This window comes from Watersipora subatra, chromosome 6, assembly GCF_963576615.1.
Source record: "Watersipora subatra chromosome 6, tzWatSuba1.1, whole genome shotgun sequence".
Lineage (NCBI taxonomy): Eukaryota > Metazoa > Bryozoa > Gymnolaemata > Cheilostomatida > Watersiporidae > Watersipora > Watersipora subatra.
Window position 1 is genome coordinate 50,961,869 of NC_088713.1, and position 20,292 is coordinate 50,982,160.

The window sequence follows — 20,292 nt, forward strand, 5'->3', positions numbered from 1 at the left end:
CACTTTATAATAATTGTACATATACTTATTCTCAGTACTTTATTAACACTCTTGATGATCTCTTACAGCACTTTATAAGAATTGTACACACACTTATTCTCAGTACTTTATTAACACTCCTAATGATCTCTTACAGTACTTTATAATAATTGTACATATACTTATTCTCTGTACTTTATTAACACTCTTGATGATCTCTTACAGCACTTAATAATAATTGTACACATACTTATTCTCAGTACTTTATTAACACTCCTGATGATCTCTTAATACACTTTATAATAATTGTACATATTCTTATTCTCTGTACTTTATTAACACTCTTGATGATCTCTTACTACACTTTATAATAATTGTACATATACTTATTCTCAGTACTTTATTAACACTCCTGATGATCTCTTACAGCACTTTATAATAATTGTACATATACTTATTCTCAGTACTTTATTAACACTCTTGATGATCTCTTACAGTACTTTATAATAATTGTACATATACTTATTCTCTGTACTTTATTAACACTCCTGATGATCTCTTACAGCACTTTATAATAATTGTACATATACTTATTCTCTGTACTTTATTAACACTCTTGATGATCTTATAATACACTTTATAATAATTGTACATATACTTAATATCTGTACTTTATTACCACTCTTGATGATCTCTTACAGTACTTTATAATAATTGTACATATACTTATTCTCTGTACTTTATTAACACTCCTGATGATCTCTTACAGCACTTTATAATAATTGTACATATACTTATTCTCTGTACTTTATTAACACTCTTGATGATCTCTTAATACACTTTATAATAATTGTACATATACTTAATATCTGTACTTTATTAACACTCTTGATGATCTCTTACAGCACTTTATAATAATTGTACACATACTTATTCTCAGTACTTTATTAACACTCTTGATGATCTTTTACAGCACTTTATAATAATTGTATACATACTTATTCTCTGTATTTTATTAACACTCTTGATGGTCTTTTACTACACTTTATAATAATTGTACACATACTTATTCTCTGTACTTTTTTACCACACCTGATGATCTCTTACAGCACTTTAGAATAATTGTACACATACTTATTCTCTGTACTTTATTAACACTCTTGATGATCCCTTACTACACTTTATAATAATTGTACACATACTTATTCTCTGTATTTTATTAACACTATTGATGGACTTTTACTACACTTTATAATAATTGTACACATACTTATTCTCTGTACTTTTTTACCACACCTGATGATCTCTTACAGCACTTTATAATAATTGTACATATACTTATTCTCAGTACTTTATTAACACTCTTGATGATCTCTTACAACACTTTATAATAATTGTACATATACTTATTCTCAGTACTTTATTAACACTCTTGATGATCTCTTACATCACTTTATAATAATTGTACACATACTTATTCTCAGTACTTTATTAACACTCCTAATGATCTCTTACAGTACTTTATAATAATTGTACATATACTTATTCTCTGTACTTTATTAACACTCTTGATGATCTCTTACAGCACTTTATAATAATTGTACACATACTTATTCTCAGTACTTTATTAACACTCCTGATGATCTCTTAATACTTTTTATAATAATTGTACATATACTTATTCTCTGTACTTTATTAACACTCTTGATGATCTCTTACTACACTTTATAATAATTGTACATATACTTATTCTCAGTACTTTATTAACACTCCTGATGATCTCTTACAGCACTTTATAATAATTGTACATATACTTATTCTCAGTACTTTATTAACACTCTTGATGATCTCTTACAGTACTTTATAATAATTGTACATATACTTATTCTCTGTACTTTATTAACACTCCTGATGATCTCTTACAGCACTTTATAATAATTGTACATATACTTATTCTCTGTACTTTATTAACACTCTTGATGATCTCTTAATACACTTTATAATAATTGTACATATACTTAATATCTGTACTTTATTAACACTCTTGATGAACTCTTACAGAACTTTATAATAATTGTACATATACTTATTATCTGTACTTTAATAACACTCCTGATGATCTCTTACTACACTTTATAATAATTGTACATATACTTATTCTCTGTACTTTATCAACAATCCTGATGATCTCTGACAGCACTTTATAATAATTGTACATATTCTTATTCTCTGTACTTTATTAACACTCTTGATGATCTCTTACAGCACTTTATAATAATTGTACATATACTTATTATCTGTACTTTATTAATACTCCTGATGTTCTCTTACAACACTTTATAATAATTGTACACATACTTATTCTCAGTACTTTATTAACACTCCTGATGATCTTTTACAGCACTTTAGAATAATTGTACACATACTTATTCTCTGTACTTTATTAACACTCTTGATGATCTCTTACTACACTTTATAATAATTGTACATATACTTATTCTCAGTACTTTATTAACACTCTTGATGATCTTTTACAACACTTTATAATAATTGTACATATACTTATTCTCAGTACTTTATTAACGCTCTTGATGATCTCTTACATCACTTTATAATAATTGTACACATACTTATTCTCAGTACTTTATTAACACTTTTTAATGATCTCTTACAGTACTTTATAATAATTGTACATATACTTATTATCTGTACTTTAATAACACTCCTGATGATCTCTTACTACACTTTATAATAATTGTACATATACTTATTCTCTGTACTTTATTAACAATCCTGATGATCTCTGACAGCACTTTATAATAATTGTACATATTCTTATTCTCTGTACTTTATTAACACTCTTGATGATCTCTTACAGCACTTTATAATAATTGTACATATACTTATTATCTGTACTTTATTAATACTCCTGATGTTCTCTTACAACACTTTATAATAATTGTACACATACTTATTCTCAGTACTTTATTAACACTCCTGATGATCTTTTACAGCACTTTAGAATAATTGTACACATACTTATTCTCAGTACTTTATTAACACTCCTGATGATCTCTTAATACACTTTATAATAATTGTACATATACTTATTCTCTGTACTTTATTAACACTCTTGATGATCTCTTACTACACTTTATAATAATTGTACATATACTTATTCTCAGTACTTTATTAACACTCTTGATGATCTCTTACAGCACTTTATAATAATTGTACATATACTTATTCTCTGTACTTTATTAACACTATTGATGAACTCTTACAGAACTTTATAATAATTGTACATATACTTATTATCTGTACTTTAATAACACTCCTGATGATCTCTTACTACACTTTATAATAATTGTACATATACTTATTCTCTGTACTTTATTAACAATCCTGATGATCTCTGACAGCACTTTATAATAATTGTACATATACTTATTCTCTGTACTTTATTAACACTCTTGATGATCTCTTACAGCACTTTATAATAATTTTACATATACTTATTCTCTGTACTTTATTAATACTCCTGATGTTCTCTTACAGCACTTTATAATAATTGTACACATACTTATTCTCAGTACTTTATTAACACTCCTGATGATCTTTTACAGCACTTTAGAGTAATTGTACACATACTTATTCTCTGTACTTTATTAACACTCTTGATGATCTCTTACTACACTTTATAATAATTGTACAGATACTTATTCTCTGTATTTTATTAACACTCTTGATGGTCTTTTACTACACTTTATAATAATTGTACACATACTTATTCTCTGTACATTTTTACCACACCTGATAATCTCTTACAGCACTTTATAATAATTGTACATATACTTATTCTCAGTACTTTATTAACACTCTTGATGATCTCTTACAGCACTTTATAATAATTGCAAAACTAGGATTGTGCTAGGCCATGTTGATATACAAGTGAGCAATGATTATAAATGTATATATATTAATAAAATGTGAGTAAGATAAAAGCTAGGGTTGTGCTAGTCCATGTTAATGTACAAGTGAACAGTGATTATAAATGTATATATAATAATAAAATGTGAGTAAGATAAAAGCTACTCAAGATAGAATAAACAAAGCTAGGATTGTGCTAGTCCGTGTTAATATACAAGTGAGCAGTGATTATAAATGTATATATAATAATAAAATGTGAGTAAGATAAAAGTTACTGAAGATACAATAAACAGAGCTAGGATTGTGCTAGTCTATGTTAATATACAAGTGAGCAGCGAATATAAATGAATATATAATAATAAAACGTGAGTAAGATAAAAGATACTGAAGATACAATAAACAAAGCTAGGATTGTGCTAGACCCTGTTGATGTACAAGTGAGCAATGATTATAAATGTATATATAATAAAATGTGAGTAAAATAAAAGCTACTGAAGATACAATAAACAAAGTTAGGATTGTGCTAGGCCATGTTAATATACAAGTGAGCAGTGATTATAAATGTATATATAATAATAAAATGTGAGTAAGATAAAATCTACTAAAGATACAATAAGCAAAACTAGGATTGTGCTAGGCCATGCTGATATACAAGTGAGCAATGATTATAAATGTATATATAATAATAAAATGTGAGTAAGATAAAAGCTACTGAAGATACAATCAAAGCTAGGATTGTACTAGTCCATGATGATATACAAGGGAGCAGTGATTATAAATATATATAATAATAAAATGTGAGTAAGATAAAAGCTACTGAAGATACAATAAACAAAAACTAGGATTGTACTAGTCTATGTTGGTTTACAAGTGAGCAATGATTATAAATGTATATATAATAATAAAATGTGAGTAAGATAAAAGCTACTGAAGATACAATAAACAAAGCTAGGACTGTGCTAGTCCATGTTAATATACAAGTGAGCAGTGATTATAAATATATATAATAATAAAATGTATTATTATATATATACTCACATTACTTACTCTCATTTTATTATTATATATATATTTATAATCACTGCTCACTTGTATATTAACATGGACTAGCACAGTCCTAGCTTTGTTTATTGTATCTTGTGTAGCTTTTATCTTACTCTCATTTTATTATTATATATACATTTATAATCATTGCCCACTTGTACATCAACATAGACTAGTACAATCCTGCTTTGATTATTGTATCTTCAGTAGCTTTTATCTTACTCACGATTTATTATATATATATATATTTATAATCACTGCTCCCTTGTATATCAACATGGGCTAGCACAATCCTAGCTTTGTTTATTGTATCTTCAGTAGCTTTTATCTTACTCACATTTTATTATTATATATACATTTATAATCACTTCTCACTTGTATATTAACTCTTTCGCTACCACGTTAATTGTTGACCAAACGATTATTCTGCCCAAGGTAATTCAAACGGATTTTCTAAAAAATCCGATATACCGTTAGTATTTAAGCAATATCTCAAAAAATGAAAACATATATCGTTTTACTTTTAAATGTATCTTATTCAGAACAAAATTCTCCACAAGATAGGTGTAAAATTGTTTAGCAACTCTTACTCTCACAAAATTCCTGACGCTTTTCTTTGCGTTGAACAAACTCGGTGTGTTTCTTATTGTCATGACGATAACGGTCTGGTTTTACCGTTTTTGAAAAAATAATTAGAAATGGAATTGTTGAACCAAAAATTTAGTTGCACGTCATTGGCAACAAGGTTGTTTCATTGGAAACAATTCTTTCAACAACATGTGGAGATTACTGTCTTCTCTTTGCAATATTTTGGAGCAGAGGATGTTCAATAGAAGATTTTCTAACAGTTATGTTAAAAATTTCTGAAACAGATACACGAGATCATGTAGTTCGAAAAACTATACTAGATAGATATGATTGGAATGAAAAAAAAAAAAATTAGTAAAAGTCTTAATAACGAAGAAAATGAAGGTGTTGACAATGTACATATTCAAGTAACTTCCCAAATTGTTAAATTACTAGAAGATCTGACATAAAAATTTTTTTCTATATTTTACAATTGAATATACATATATACTTTATATCGAAATAAAGTTGGTAACAAATACAACCGAATATTATTTACTTTTTGATATAAGTTTTATATATTGATATACTCACACTGATTTGGAGCTATCCTCAAAATAATCCACATATTAATCCATGTATGCCCCTTTACTAGTTCATCATATTCATCTATTTACTGGTCGAGAAACTGTTATGGAATGGTTAAGCCAAACCAAACAGGAGAATTCCATAGGTAAACCTAGGAAAACAATCAAGTCGAATGCCAAGGCGCTTGTCCACACAACAGCCCCTAAAAACAGCGACACTCAACGAACTTAATCGCGAGTAGCCGGCTAACAGAATTCTAGCTGAAGCATACAAGCCTTATGGTATCAACACTCGATCGACCCAAACTCTCAAATATAAGTAGGTATCAAGAGATGGTTAATGAGGCAGAATATTCCATCAGATTATGCAACGCTTATATAGTGAATTGAAGAATGATGGGTGTGTCCAAAGGAATTAATGAAGCGAAAATAGTAAACAGATTTTCGCGAAATTGAATTTCGCGAAATTACACATTATATATATTATATAGTCAACTTTCGCGAAAGTGAATTTCGCGAAAGTGAATTTCGCGAAATTGGATTTCGCGAAATTGGATTTCGCGAAATTACACATATATATTATATAGTCAACTTTCGCGAAATTGAATTTCGCGAAAGTGAATTTCGCGAAATTGGATTTCGCGAAATTGGATTTCGCGAAATTACACATATATATTATATAGTCAACTTTCGCGAAATTGAATTTCGCGAAAGTGAATTTCGCGAAAACTGTTTATATATATCATTAGATCACAAAATTATTGAACCGCGACAACACTTCTACTTGTTATAAAACCTTCGAGCGAATATGCCTTTTCAATTCAGTTCATAATTTCACAATGAGTACCAGAGACAACAGAAAAAGGAAATTTCAAGAACGATTACATTGTGTAGATAAATGTGTGAAGCGATGGGGTTACTGCTCTCATGAAATGGAAATATGTGTTCGGAAGCGAAAAGCTTGTCGATTTCTCTTACGTGAAAAGTTCTATCAAGATCTCAACGAAAGATTACGGTTTACAGTAAGTACTACAAATTCAATCTAGATGTTATGTAGGAATGATACAATGAATCTTCTCTTCTGAGTAGTAACTATGTGTTCTAGGCTGATTGTATTCATTGCAATTGCAAACTCCAATATCTTAGCAAAGTGTATGTTATATCCCTACTCAGATTAAAACAGATTATTTTAACTGAATATCCTCCTCTGTCTGTGTGTCCTAGTCTGACTATGTGATGTAACATATTTGTTTTTCTTATTGTCTGTATGTCCTACTCTAGCTGATTGCATATCCTATTCTGTCTGCATTACATCTTGCATATCATTCTATGATTCGATGACTAATGCAATTGAAATTTACAATTTAAGTTGGAGTCCATTGTGAATGTAGAGTCTACTATCTCAGCAAGGATATAGTAAACCATCCTGACTGTAATCATTGCAATTGCAGGCTCCCGTATCTCAACAGGAAGATTCCATTCAGAAAAAGGATGGATCTTCTTCTTCAGTAAGTATTACATTATATTTGATTTTTAGTTTGAATGAATGATCTAATCTGATTGTATGTCTTACTTTTACTATATCTCACTAAAAATAATGTATGTTTTGATTGTAGACAGTTCATTCTCATTCGACAATGAAAGAAGAAGAAGAAAATTGGGATTGAATGAAATTCAATAGTCTTTTTTATATTATGTTTTAGCATTTTTATATACAAAACTTTTATTCAATAACATATCCATTGATAGTAAGTTTAAATCCCTATGATATATCATCAAATAAACTATATAAAATTTAATCATAATATCATTTCCTTAACTCATTACTGTCTTGATATACAGAGTTTATAATCTTTGTTTTAATTTCTCTCTGAATTCCTTCAGATTGCATGCTCCGTCAATTCTGAAAAGTTTTAATCCTGATGAAGACTTAGAGGCGATAGATAATTTCAGAATTTATGAAGTTTACAATCAAAATGAATACTCGTTCGCGGACACATCATTCTCATTCGGGATCGGAAAAAAGAAAATACATACAAGCTCCGACGATCTCGAAATCCATTCGCCACCGTCCGTCAACCCGTCGCCACCGAGCTCTCCGTCAATCCCCGAAACGGCACGGAAGAGCGACCTCTACCGGACGCCAACGAAATCCGATAATCCCAAATACAACCGCGAATCGTCTCGCGGCCCGACTCACCACTCGGCCACCGACACCACCACCGCGACGTCACCAACCAACTCACACCATTACTCGCACCACGAATCACACAGATCGCCATGACTCACACCATGACTCAACACCGCCTAGCTCCGCCCCCCAACTGTCAATCAAACAGATCCTGATGTGATGTCACTTCCTGCTCCCTAAGCTCCGCCTATTTTGTGTAGATCTGCTCTCTACATACTACTCCTACTTTATTACAATGTAGATTAAGGGTTGGTGCTGAATTAAAATGGTAGATTATGTGCTGCAGTTATAAACAAACTATACAAAAATTTATAAAAAATAATATCTGACTAATATAAAAATTATAACTGTGCATTGTTAAGTACTCACTGATGTTTATATGTAAAATGCAATACATTTGCAGTAAATCTTCGCTTGGATATCTATGTAGGTGCATTAGCAGTGCAGAACAGTGGTAAGCGTGCCACAATCAAGCAGTATTACAGCTTTGCGTAGTTTTACTACTGCATGGTATGCACTATAAATGCACTACAACTACATTATTTGCTAATGCTTATGAAGCAGTATTCTTATAGTGGTGGTATTATCTACAGTACAATATGTAGTGCTGGATGGAGTGGGTGTGTTGCTAGTGCAGATTTTGCAGTTTACTATGTAGTAGGAACTTTGGCGTTACACTGTACATATATGCGCAGTAAATGTTCGTGAAAACTCATCAAAAAATCAAGTATTGAGTTGACATTGGTGTAACCACAATCCAATTGCTAGATGTGAATTCTGGTTAAAGTTGAGAGTGAGTGGACAAACAAATTGATCACAATGAACACATTGTGTAGAGTTAAATAAAAAACTATTATCCTTTTAATATACAATGTTCGTCAGAGTACAACATAAAGACCCAAATTTCATCACAATGAATTAAGGAATCAGGCGATAATACCTGACTCCCTATCTTCAAATAATATGGAAGTTAAAGCATAAGTTTGATTAGTTGATGATAATTACTGGAGGTAATCCTAGCTGAAGATGTGTACCTAATCTAGTTCCATTTTCAACTTTTAAACACCATCGACTGTGGTGAGAACTTTGAGCAATGTGCAGTAACAATGAAATTACAGAGCAGACGCTTAGGCCTGGTTCCCATATCAATTGCAAGACTCTGGCGGTAAAATTGCGCAGCAAAACGCTAGCGACGCTGGGCCCGACGGCATATTTTCACATAAAGCTGCATCACTAATAACGGCATTAAATCTTCGCTCGCCATGCCATTTCGATAATGTTGACCTTCACCTGTACAATGCATTTCGGGAAGGTTTTCCTGTGACTCTTCGCGAAATTTGAACAGCGCTAAACACTTGCGTTGCAGCCGGCAACTACCAGTGGTCCTCGGCGGCAACCGAGGACCACATAAGTTCCCATTACAATGGTAATAGCCTGCGGTGCTCTCGTCGGTGATTTGCGACAGGTATGGGAACCAGGCTATAGAAAGCCAGCAGTCGCTGTTGATCTGCAGTATAAAATTCACACTAATGTGTGGTTGCTGAAAGAATGGGATTCACTGCATGCATGAAGGGCTGGTTTCAGGTCATGTGTCATGGCAGATGGCAGTGGGCACTGTGCAGTACATGCTCAATTGTGTGTGGTAGCAGTATGTCACACAGTAGATGTGGTGACACCCAGAGTTCTTATATACGACCCCTTGTGGGGTCTATCATTGCCTTTATTGCAAGTGAATAATGAATGTCTCAAGCCAGCAGCATGTCAATCTTTATATACTAAAAACATTATTCCAGTAATTTCCAGCAAAAACAGCATTATTAGTCAGTTGCTAAAAATAGAATATTGCGTAATAACTGAGTAAGTGAACTGTGTTAATAAAGAAATAGTATGACTCAACCATGGATTGCGCAATACTACGGCAGCAATTTAACTAATGCGCAACATGCATGTACAAAGGTAAGAGTCTGATGCAGATTATATTGACACAGTAAATGTCTACTGTGCGTTAGAAGTTGTAATGCTCAGCAAAGTTACAGCATGCTACACTGTAATGACACAGGTAATAGGCAGTTATAATAAAGATGTGACCTATCAAAAACTAATAGAGATGAATGAAGATAATTGTAAACATAGATGTAACCTATCAATCAATAGGGATGAATAAAGAGTCATAAACATAGATGTAACCTATCAATCAATAGGGATGAATGAAGAGTAATAAACATAGATGTAACCAATCGAAAACTAAAAGACGTGAATGAAGATATTTGTAAACATAGATGTAACCTATCTAAGACAAGGAGATGAATTAAAATAGTGATCAACATTAAAGCCTGGTTTCCATATGACAGCGCAAAGATCGTGCGAGGCCCAGTGATCGTGCGCAATGCATTTCTTGGGCTGTGATGCAGTGTTACCATATTGTGCGTAGGCGCCATGCTTGTATTGGACCGGGTGAATAATTTCCTTACTTTTTCGTAGGAGAGACAGATTTCTTCGGAAAAACAGCCATCCGTTGCGAAATTGCGCTGTCATATGAAAACCAGGCTTACTCTTTTGTACGGGAGACTGATTTCTTCGGAAAACAGCCATCCGTTTGAATTGTGGGATAGGTTGAACAGGTCTAGCGGTGTATTGTGGGATACATCACTTCCAGCACCCATCGCAAGGATCTATTCTGTTGGATCCTTGCGATCAGTGTACGCACGTCGCGCTATCGTTCCACATTGATGTTTCCATATCACAGCTGGCCTACGTCGTGGCTGACATCGTGCGCCTTGTTGCGCGCCTTGCGCTGTCATATGGAAACCAGGCTTAAGGGCTGGTTTCAAATCATGTGTCATGGAAGTAAATGTATGGTAGATGGCAGTAGGCACTGTGCAGTAAAAATTATAAGTGGAAGTCGTCATGCTCTGTCAAATTGCACCATGCTACGCTGTAATGACGCATATAACAGGGCAGTCCTAATATAGATGTAGCCATTCAAAAACAAATAGAGATAAATGAAGAGAGTCGTAAACATAGATGTAACTCTCAGAAACAAAGAGAGATGAATGTAGATAGTCATAAACATAGATGTAACCTATCAGAAAGATGTAACCTATCAGAAACAAATAAAGATGAATGAAGATAGTCATAAGCATAGATGTAACCTACCAGAAACAAAGAGAGATTAATGTAGATAGTCGTGTGATGAGAATGATTGTAAACTCTGATTGGTCACCTGATTACAGTCAATAACTCAGGTTGAGGTTTGAAATGATTAGTACAAGATACATTTGTAGATGTAGCGAGTGATGGGTGTAGTTGATGGAGTTGTCCACTCTATTATGCTTAAGTAAATATATTAAGGACTTGAGTTGAACCAACATGAAATTGCCTTGCAATGCACAGCAATAACGTCCATGTATTCACACTAGTTCATATGAAAATAGACTGAGTTATTAATCGTACACAAAAGTCTGCAATAAAATTCAATCCTTAAGTATTTTGCTTTATTAATTTCTGACCTTTTTCCTACTTTCCTTATTTCCTTTATTAATTTGTGGCCTGCCTTCTTGCTTTTCTACAGAGCACAGCAAGTCAAGATTTTCTCAGTGGGTAGCTACAATAATGTTATTCAGAACAGACCTTAAAATACCCAATATAATTTTATTTTTGTGAATATTCATATAGAAAGTATAGCTCAGTTGGTAGGGGAGTTCACTGGTGACCGTGAGATCTCAGCTACCACTGCTCCCTTTCCTAGCTACCTGGTAGCTGAACCAGGACAAGGCTGTGATAAATGGGCTACTGGTTAAAAGGATTAAATGGACTCGGTCTAATAACATGAACCTAATGGAGTGCTAGTTCATGAGAAAACTTAAGAAGTTGGGTAACATCTGTGAATGGAAACTTGTCCTGAATTGCCTCTGAATGCTTAACAACTTGTTGTATAGAGTAACAATAGTTATAATAAGGAGACAGATGATATCAGAGAGCCGAAGACCCAAATTACCTCTCTCAATGAGGAATGTGTGTCAAGTGCACCATGGATAGGATGTACACCATGACTTGTGTTGACTCACACATCGATAAAGACATGTACATCGACCCTAACACCCTTGATATAAGGAGTGAGAGTGCTGCTACTGACCTTACGGTGAGAATTTACGATCGACGCGAGTTCCTGCAAAATCTGCTGATTTGTAGAGTTCTACAATTATTCTTCTCAGCACCTCTTTTACTTGCTAGTACCTCCTAGCAAGGTCACTGCAATGTGCAGTTAATGTATAGAAATGTATGTATGTTCAAGTGTATGACATCAAAACTGGTCCAGACTCTGGTAATTACCGATAGTAGAGAAGAGAACCAAGCATGCAGAAACCATCTAATTGTTCTTAAGAGACAGAGATTGACAAATATCAAGCAAACATTCACTCACGGTCAGAGTTGGTAAGGGCGAGTGAAGGTCAAAGAATCACAACAAATTTAAACTCAGCTACCAAAGCAGTGCAATCAATAGAAATGAATAAACTGGGATTTGACTGCTCAATGAGATTCTCGTTAATTGCAAAAATGCATTCCACAACCTTGCTCATAAAGATGGAGTTAATGTGGGCTAAAAATCCACAAATTTTATAGATAAATGATCTGCTCGGATTAGCTAAGCATCTGATAATCATTAGTATCAAACTCATCAGTACTAGTATTAGTATTTGGTAGTGAACTTTCTACTCATGCTTTTTTCTGCATAATTCATGAGAATCAAAGGTCAAATTAGGGTCAGCTTAAATTAGTGAAACGTAATGAGTAGTCATTTGAAATTATTTTGCCCACAGGAAGGGAAACTTTGAAAATAAACTTGCCTAGCAAGGTGTTAAAGGAATTGTGATGGTACTTGATATTGATAAACTCGATAATTCACAGACTGCAGCAACAGGATGAAAATACCTTAATCAATTACACTCCAGCATCTGATATTAGAGAGAAAGGCTGTCTTATGGAGAAACTGAGCAAGTTGGAGCAATTATGGTAGCTTTAGAGTTATTTCCTCTTGTTAGAGAATATCAAATGGGAAGCATGTGTGTATTATATAACAACCTAGCATTTATCTGCTCTCTATCACCATTGTACTCGCTATGAATTTTGTCATAATTTTCAGCTCCGTAGCATGAAAACGATTTCAAACGCTGCATATTTTCTTTTTGAAGTGGTTCAAACCACTGATTTTTTAAATCATTGCGTCAAGAAAAGAAAAAAGATGATATTGGAAGAAGGCAAGAAAGAGATACAACAAGGAAAAGGACTATCAGTAACACTTTTCTTTGGAGCGGCTCCTCGGGTACTATTAATAATAGATAACACAGATAATAAAATTTTAGTGATTTTAGCATTTTCGATAAAAATGTTGAAGTTCAGTAAAATGGATGAAGAAACTTAGCTTTGAGTATGTAAAAATAAATCCATTAAGTTAAATTTGAAGTTTATGTTATACGTCTGCCTCGAAGGTAAAACCTCCTTACAGTAGGTACTGCACATAGTACATTGTAAAGTTACCTATTTATGCAGATCACAACCACTGAATATACCAAAGTTACTGTAAATACCTGTATAGTTACAAAGGTTAACATATTATTTTGTTATAAATCTTTAAAATGGACATTACATATATAAAATCTTGATGGCTTTTACCAGGGGTTGTTTGCATTAGATATTTACTATGGAATTCTACATAGATACAACAAGGAGAAGGATCATTAGTCACACTGGAGAGGAAGAAGGGAGGTACTAGGATGGACATAGTAGGTCTGATTAGGAGGTAGAAAAAGAAGTTGAAACTTACACCCAGAAGCTGCAACAGATGAAACAGAAGAGTTCAAAGAAGTTGGGATAACTGTAGACTGTGAGTCAGTAATTAGTGTGAAGTGCCTATAGCTTAAGTGATCTAGAGCAGGGTGTAGAGATCCTTGATGCGAGAGCCATAGCTCAAGTATACTTGTTCTGGGGCCAACAAGTTTATTGTTACAGGCTTTTTGACAAAAACAAAAAAGTCTAAGAACATCTGTACAGGTAGAGGGATAGATCTGTATTTTGAGATTGAAGATGTGTTAGTGACACTTAGTCTTAGTGGAGAAGAAGGAAGAAGGTACGAGGATGAACAAAGTAGGTCTGATGAGGAGGTAGAAAAAGAAGTTGAAACCTACACTTTGAACCTGTGTGAGAGGAAGCAGAGAAGTACAAAGAAATTGGGATGACTGTAGACTGTGAGCCAATTATTATTAAGAAGTCTCTCTAGCTTAAGTATCTAGTCAGTGTGGAGTAGAGAGGTCCAACAGAGATTTAGGGGTAGCCTGAAATTTCCTTCCAGTTTTTTTTCTTTAGAATAAAAAACTGAAGGGGTGGCACAAGGAAAAATATGCTGATGAATAAGGAGAGATGAAATTCCCAGACTAGAGACAGAGCCACAATAGGAAATATAAAATGAATGTTACGATAAACGTGAGCAAGAACCAAGCTAACAAAAAGAGATAAATGTACTACTTTACTTCCTGTCCAACAGACCTGCTTATGGCTACAATCAAATAGACTCTGACCATGACTGTCAGTCACTCAAATTACATGAATATGGAATAGGAACTTTAAATGTAAACATTAAAAAGCAATTCTAATCCTCTGACAGTACCTAGAAATATTTCTATAGTCTAACTATGGGTTGAATAGTCAGATGACTGACTATGACATGAACAGAAATTTCCTACTGATACAAATAACTCAGGAAGTTGATTGAAGGAATAATAGCCTAAGAGCACTGTACAGGTTGAGAGACAGGTCTGTATTTTGAGATTGAAGAGGTGTTAGTGGTCCTGAGTCTGTATACTTATTTACCTGATGAGAACTTATTACCATCAGAACAAATATGTAGCCAGAGACAGTATTGAATACACTGACTCCTAGCAGACATCAGCCATTTACATGTAAGTATACCCGGGAACTAAGATGTCTTACTTAATTAGAAATATAGATTATGTGTGGGAGCTGAATTGAATAGGTAGATAGGAAATGAAGTTATAAAACGATTAAACAAAAATTCATTTAAAAAAATTTCATTTAAAATTCAAATGAAATATTCTTGACTATTACCGTACAGGATGAATTTATTCGCGGATTTATATTTCGCGAAAATTGTCTTTTCATGCATATTCGCGGATGAATTTATTCGCGGCTGAAAACTGCCACTCTCTAGGAAAAGTTAATTCTATTACGTCTAGCAATAGAGTTAACATTACGCATGCGCGGCTGCGCGCATTGCGCGTTCCGTTTTCTATTTAGCTTACAACTACGGGTGGATCGTACTAAGCTATAAATTCTTTGTTGCGTTCAGAAGTTTTCACGAATATTCACAGATTTGGAGGCCTTTGATGAACCAACAATTTGTGGTAAGTAATGAGTTTTTCACATTTACTAAATTAGTTGAATCTTACTTTGGTTCTTCGGTAAAACGTAATATTCATGTTTTCCATCCCTACCAATTCATTATTTGTTTTAGTGTGAGAGAGAGATTTTTCATCATACACGGAAGAACAATGATTGCAAGGGTGGTAGATGTCATTTTTAGAAGATCACGAATCATTCAGGGAAGTCTGGAAATTCAGATAGAAGTGACCGCAGCTACTTACGATGAGAATATATCTGATTTTAAAAAAGAGCAAAAACGCCTTTACGAGCACAAATCTTTGGCCAGCCGGCAGAACTTTGCAATAGTAAGCTACGAGGAGAGTTCTGATGATAACTTCCTTACCAGCCATGTAGTAGCAAGAGAATCGCCTTTAACATCTACCCAAGACAGTAACAGCGATGTAGAGCTGCTATTACCAAAATAACTAGTCAGAGAGCGCCATTACACGCTATTATTCACTTATCAAGAGTATCAGTTTAATTTTTTTGCTCTAGACAACTGCAATATAGACTAAACTGTTTATATTTACTCCATTCATCGTTTGTAAAATTTTATTTGTACACTCAAGTTTGTGATAAATTATAATATATCTATACATGAAATAAAATATATAATTTAATTATGTTTGCTGCAGCGATATCAAGGAGTTGTTGTCAATGAAGGGGTCTAGGTTGACTGGTTGCTTCTCTGCCAATATTCCTGCCTTGATGAATATTACTGCTTGTCTCTAGTTTTCGTAATCGGAGTAGGTTGTTTTATTCTCAATCTGCAGTAAACACAAAAAAGAAAAAAATCTTAACAAGTGTCAAGGAAGTACAAAAACAATAGCTGAAGTATTTAATGAAAGCGATCAGTTTTTAAACAAAATAATTAACTAATGCAGTTAATAATGGAAAAACGTATCTGCACAGCACATCAAATACATACCATAATGTCCAGATCAGAATCATGATCGTCCTCAACTTCGGTATTCGAGATTGATGGAGTTGATTTCAATGTATAAAGACTAGGAGAGCTTTTTTGCGATGATGAAGCCATGCCGAACTACTTGTAAAAACCTTGAATAATTTTGTAAAGTTTGCTGCAATGGCAATAAAACTCGGAACCCCGGCAATGATTTTAAAGAAGTTTTGGAACTCGGCTACGTTTAGTACTTCTGCCTAGTGGCTATTTTCGCTATGACGCCATTCTGCTTATCTTGTGACAACCTTGAATAATTTTGTAAATAAATGTGATGCATTGGCAATGGTGTTAGCTCAAAGCCTAGGCAATCATTTTAAAAATGTTTTGGAACTCACCTAAGCTTAGTAGTTATATTAAAAACTAGCCTAGCAACTAGTTTTCAATTTGATGCAGTAGTTATTCTCCCTTGTGATAAAAAATAGAACTAAATATTCATGGACTTTAATAATTCGCGGAGTTGACTGCTCGCGAAATCGCGAATTTTTATATCCATCGGATATTTTCATCCTGTACGGTATAAAATCACTACTGTGCGTTGATAAGTACTCACTGCTGTCCATATGTGAAATGCATTACAGTCGCAGTAAATTTTATGTATGAATATCTATACAGTTCTATCAACAGTGCAAAACAGTGGTAAGGGTGCCACAATAATGCAGTATATCAGCTATGTCTAGGAATCATGGCAGACAAAGCAGGTATTTGCTGATGGCAACCTGAAAGCATCTCTCAGCTATGGTGACATGACAAGCTAAGCAGGGGGTAGCTAAACAGCAGGTCCTGCAAGTGAATAGAAATCAGCTGAATTATAATGTAGAGAAAACTTAGGATGTGAAATGCTCTACATGTATATATTTAACTTTTAGTGTGTTGCGTCTGTTTGTGTTAAAACATAAAATATCCGAGTATAAAAATTAACCAGCAATCATCATCACGCTGGTTTAAAATGACAGAACAGGGGCGTGATATGATTGGTGCAAGAAATAACAGAGAGACCGCATTACAGGACAAATGCGTGACAAGACACATGCAATACAGAACACACCCATGTCAGGACAAGTGCATGACATCAAAAGTGTAAGACAGGACGAGTGAATGACAAAAAGGCTAGTGCATGAAATGACAAGTGCATGACAGAACAAGCGCATGACATGACAAGTACATGACAGGACAAGTACGTGACAGGAAAAGTATGTGACAGGACAAGTAGGTGACAGGACAGGTACGTGAAAGGACCAGTGCATAACAGGACCAGTGCATGACATCATAAATGCAAGAGAGGACAAGCAAATTATATACATAAAATGGCTAGTGCATGACATGACAAGACCAATGTATGATATGACCAGCGCATGACATCGTAAGTGTAAAACAAGACAAATACATTGCATAAAAGGGCTAGTACATGGCATGACAGGACAAGGGCATGACAAGACCAGTGCATGACAGGACAAATAAATTACACAAAGGGGCTAGTCCGAGACATGACGAGGGCTTGACAGGACCAGTGCATGACGTCATAAGTGCATGACGTCATAAGTGCATGACGTCATAAGTGCATGACGTCATAAGCGCATGACGTCATAAGTGCATGACGTCATAAGTGCATGACGTCATAAGTGCATGACGTCATAAGTGCATGACGTCATAAGTGCATGGCATCATGAGTGCATGATGTCATAAGTGCATGACAAGACAAGCGCATGACAAGACGAGCGCATGACAAGACGATCGCATGACCGGATGAGCGCATGACCGGACGGGCGCATGACCGGACGAGCGCATGACCGGACGAGCGCATGACCGGACGAGCGCATGACCGGACGAGCGCATGACCGGACGAGCGCCAGACAGGACGAGCGCCAGACAGGACGATCGCCAGACAGGACGAGCGCCAGACAGGACGAGCGCCAGACAGGACGAGCGCCAGACAGGACGAGCGCCAGACAGGACGAGCGTCAGACAGGACGAGCGCCAGACAGGACGAGAGCCAGACAGGACGAGCGCCAGACAGGACGAGCGCCAGACAGGACAAGTGTCAGACACGAAGAGTGTCAGACCCGACGAGTGTCAGACACAAAGAGTGCCAGACACGACGAAAGCGAGACAGGAAAAGTGCAAGACAGGAAAAGTGCAAGACAGGACGAGGGCATGACAGGACGAGGGCATGACAGGACAAAGGCATGACAGGATGAAGGCATGACAGGACACGGGCATGACAAGACAGGGGCATGACATAAAAAGTGCATGACAAGAAAAGTGCAAGACATAATATAACAAGTTAGGGGAATCAACTCAGCGATTAGAATTCCTTGCAATACTCACTGATGGGGAAGTTGAGAAGAGTGTGCTTGCCAGTGTACTTCAGAAGGACTTAGGATTTTTGTGGTTGGGCTGACAACTGCCCGAGGTATATAAGAGCCAAAAAACTCAGGCTTTCTACCTGCAAAAACAAACTCATTTCAAACTCATTGAAATGTAAAGTGTTATGATTCTGATTACACTAAACTGTGAATCCCAGAAATTTCGTTTCTTTTCCAGTGTTTGTTAGATGATTTTAGAGGGTCAAGGGCATTTAAAAGGAGTGATGAAGGGTGCACACTGTGCAGGGAGGTCCACACACATGCTGTGATTTTGCATCATATATAAAAATAGTTTTGTTTTTAAAGAATAGAGAAAGCATAATATTATTATGCTTTATTATTCATCTTGAGGTGTTGACTGATGTTCTAAAAAAAGAATCAAGGAGATTGACTAACCAGAAGCTGAGATATAGCCAGCCAAACACAGGTCTACCAAAAAACAAAAGTGTTTTGGTAATCATCAATATATGACGTATGAAATCGACTTGTGTGCCATTGGTCAATTAAGCCAACTAATGCGCTGTCCTATAACAATCACGGCGTTTTAATTGGTTTAATCCCTGGAAGCATAGAACAATCAAATTGGGCCTAACAATCATCGCTCCTAGAATTCCGAACCAGTCCCTCTGACGTGTAGATTAGTTTTAGCATAAAATAATTACACGCATCTATTATTTCGCAACATTTCGCTATCTTGCTAGTTCAGCTTAGTTTTGTTGTTCTCCTACTTAGCTTCCCTATTCAGACTCATCTTTAGCGTTGTTCAGTTTTTTAACTATAGCTAATAAATAGAATCAATTAAATCAATCATCAATCTCGGTTATCATTTGGAATTTTCTACAAATTATATTAGTTACATCATTTATTCTATACGCAGTTATATTATTATTTTGTATAATATGCATTATGAATATTATATAAATCATAAAAAATAATCATAGATAAGATAATAGATCAATAGAAAAATCAAAGGAAAAGTTATCGTTTTCTTTTCTTATAGCAAGAGCAGCACGGTCAAGTTAGTCTTTTTAAGATTATGGCTGTAGTGAACTTCCAGTCTGTTAATAGTGACGATAATCATGAAAATCAAATGAATGCTGCAGTAGATACACAGTAGAAAAATGATGAAGGAACAAAAAGTCCCATTCCTATTTCTTATTCTAAACAAACTGCAATCGCGGATATCGCATATAGACTAAACACGCGCCGTTCGTTGAACAGATGATCTTC

The 20,292-nt window shown here is 34.6% G+C and overlaps 1 protein-coding gene across 1 annotated transcript; it reads left to right on the forward strand.

The window, feature by feature from the left end:
* The first annotated feature begins 18,514 nt into the window (after nt 1–18,514).
* LOC137398344 (luc7-like protein 3) lies at nt 18,515–18,886 on the forward strand. The gene has a single exon (XM_068084451.1). The coding sequence runs from the start codon at nt 18,515–18,517 to the stop codon at nt 18,884–18,886; it is 372 nt and encodes a 123-aa protein (XP_067940552.1).
* The last annotated feature ends 1,406 nt before the right edge of the window (nt 18,887–20,292 follow it).

Coding starts and splice junctions, on each gene's coding strand:
- LOC137398344 (XM_068084451.1), top strand. CDS start 18,515: ATGACCGGACGAGCGCATGACCGGACGAGCGCCAGACAGGACGAGCGC.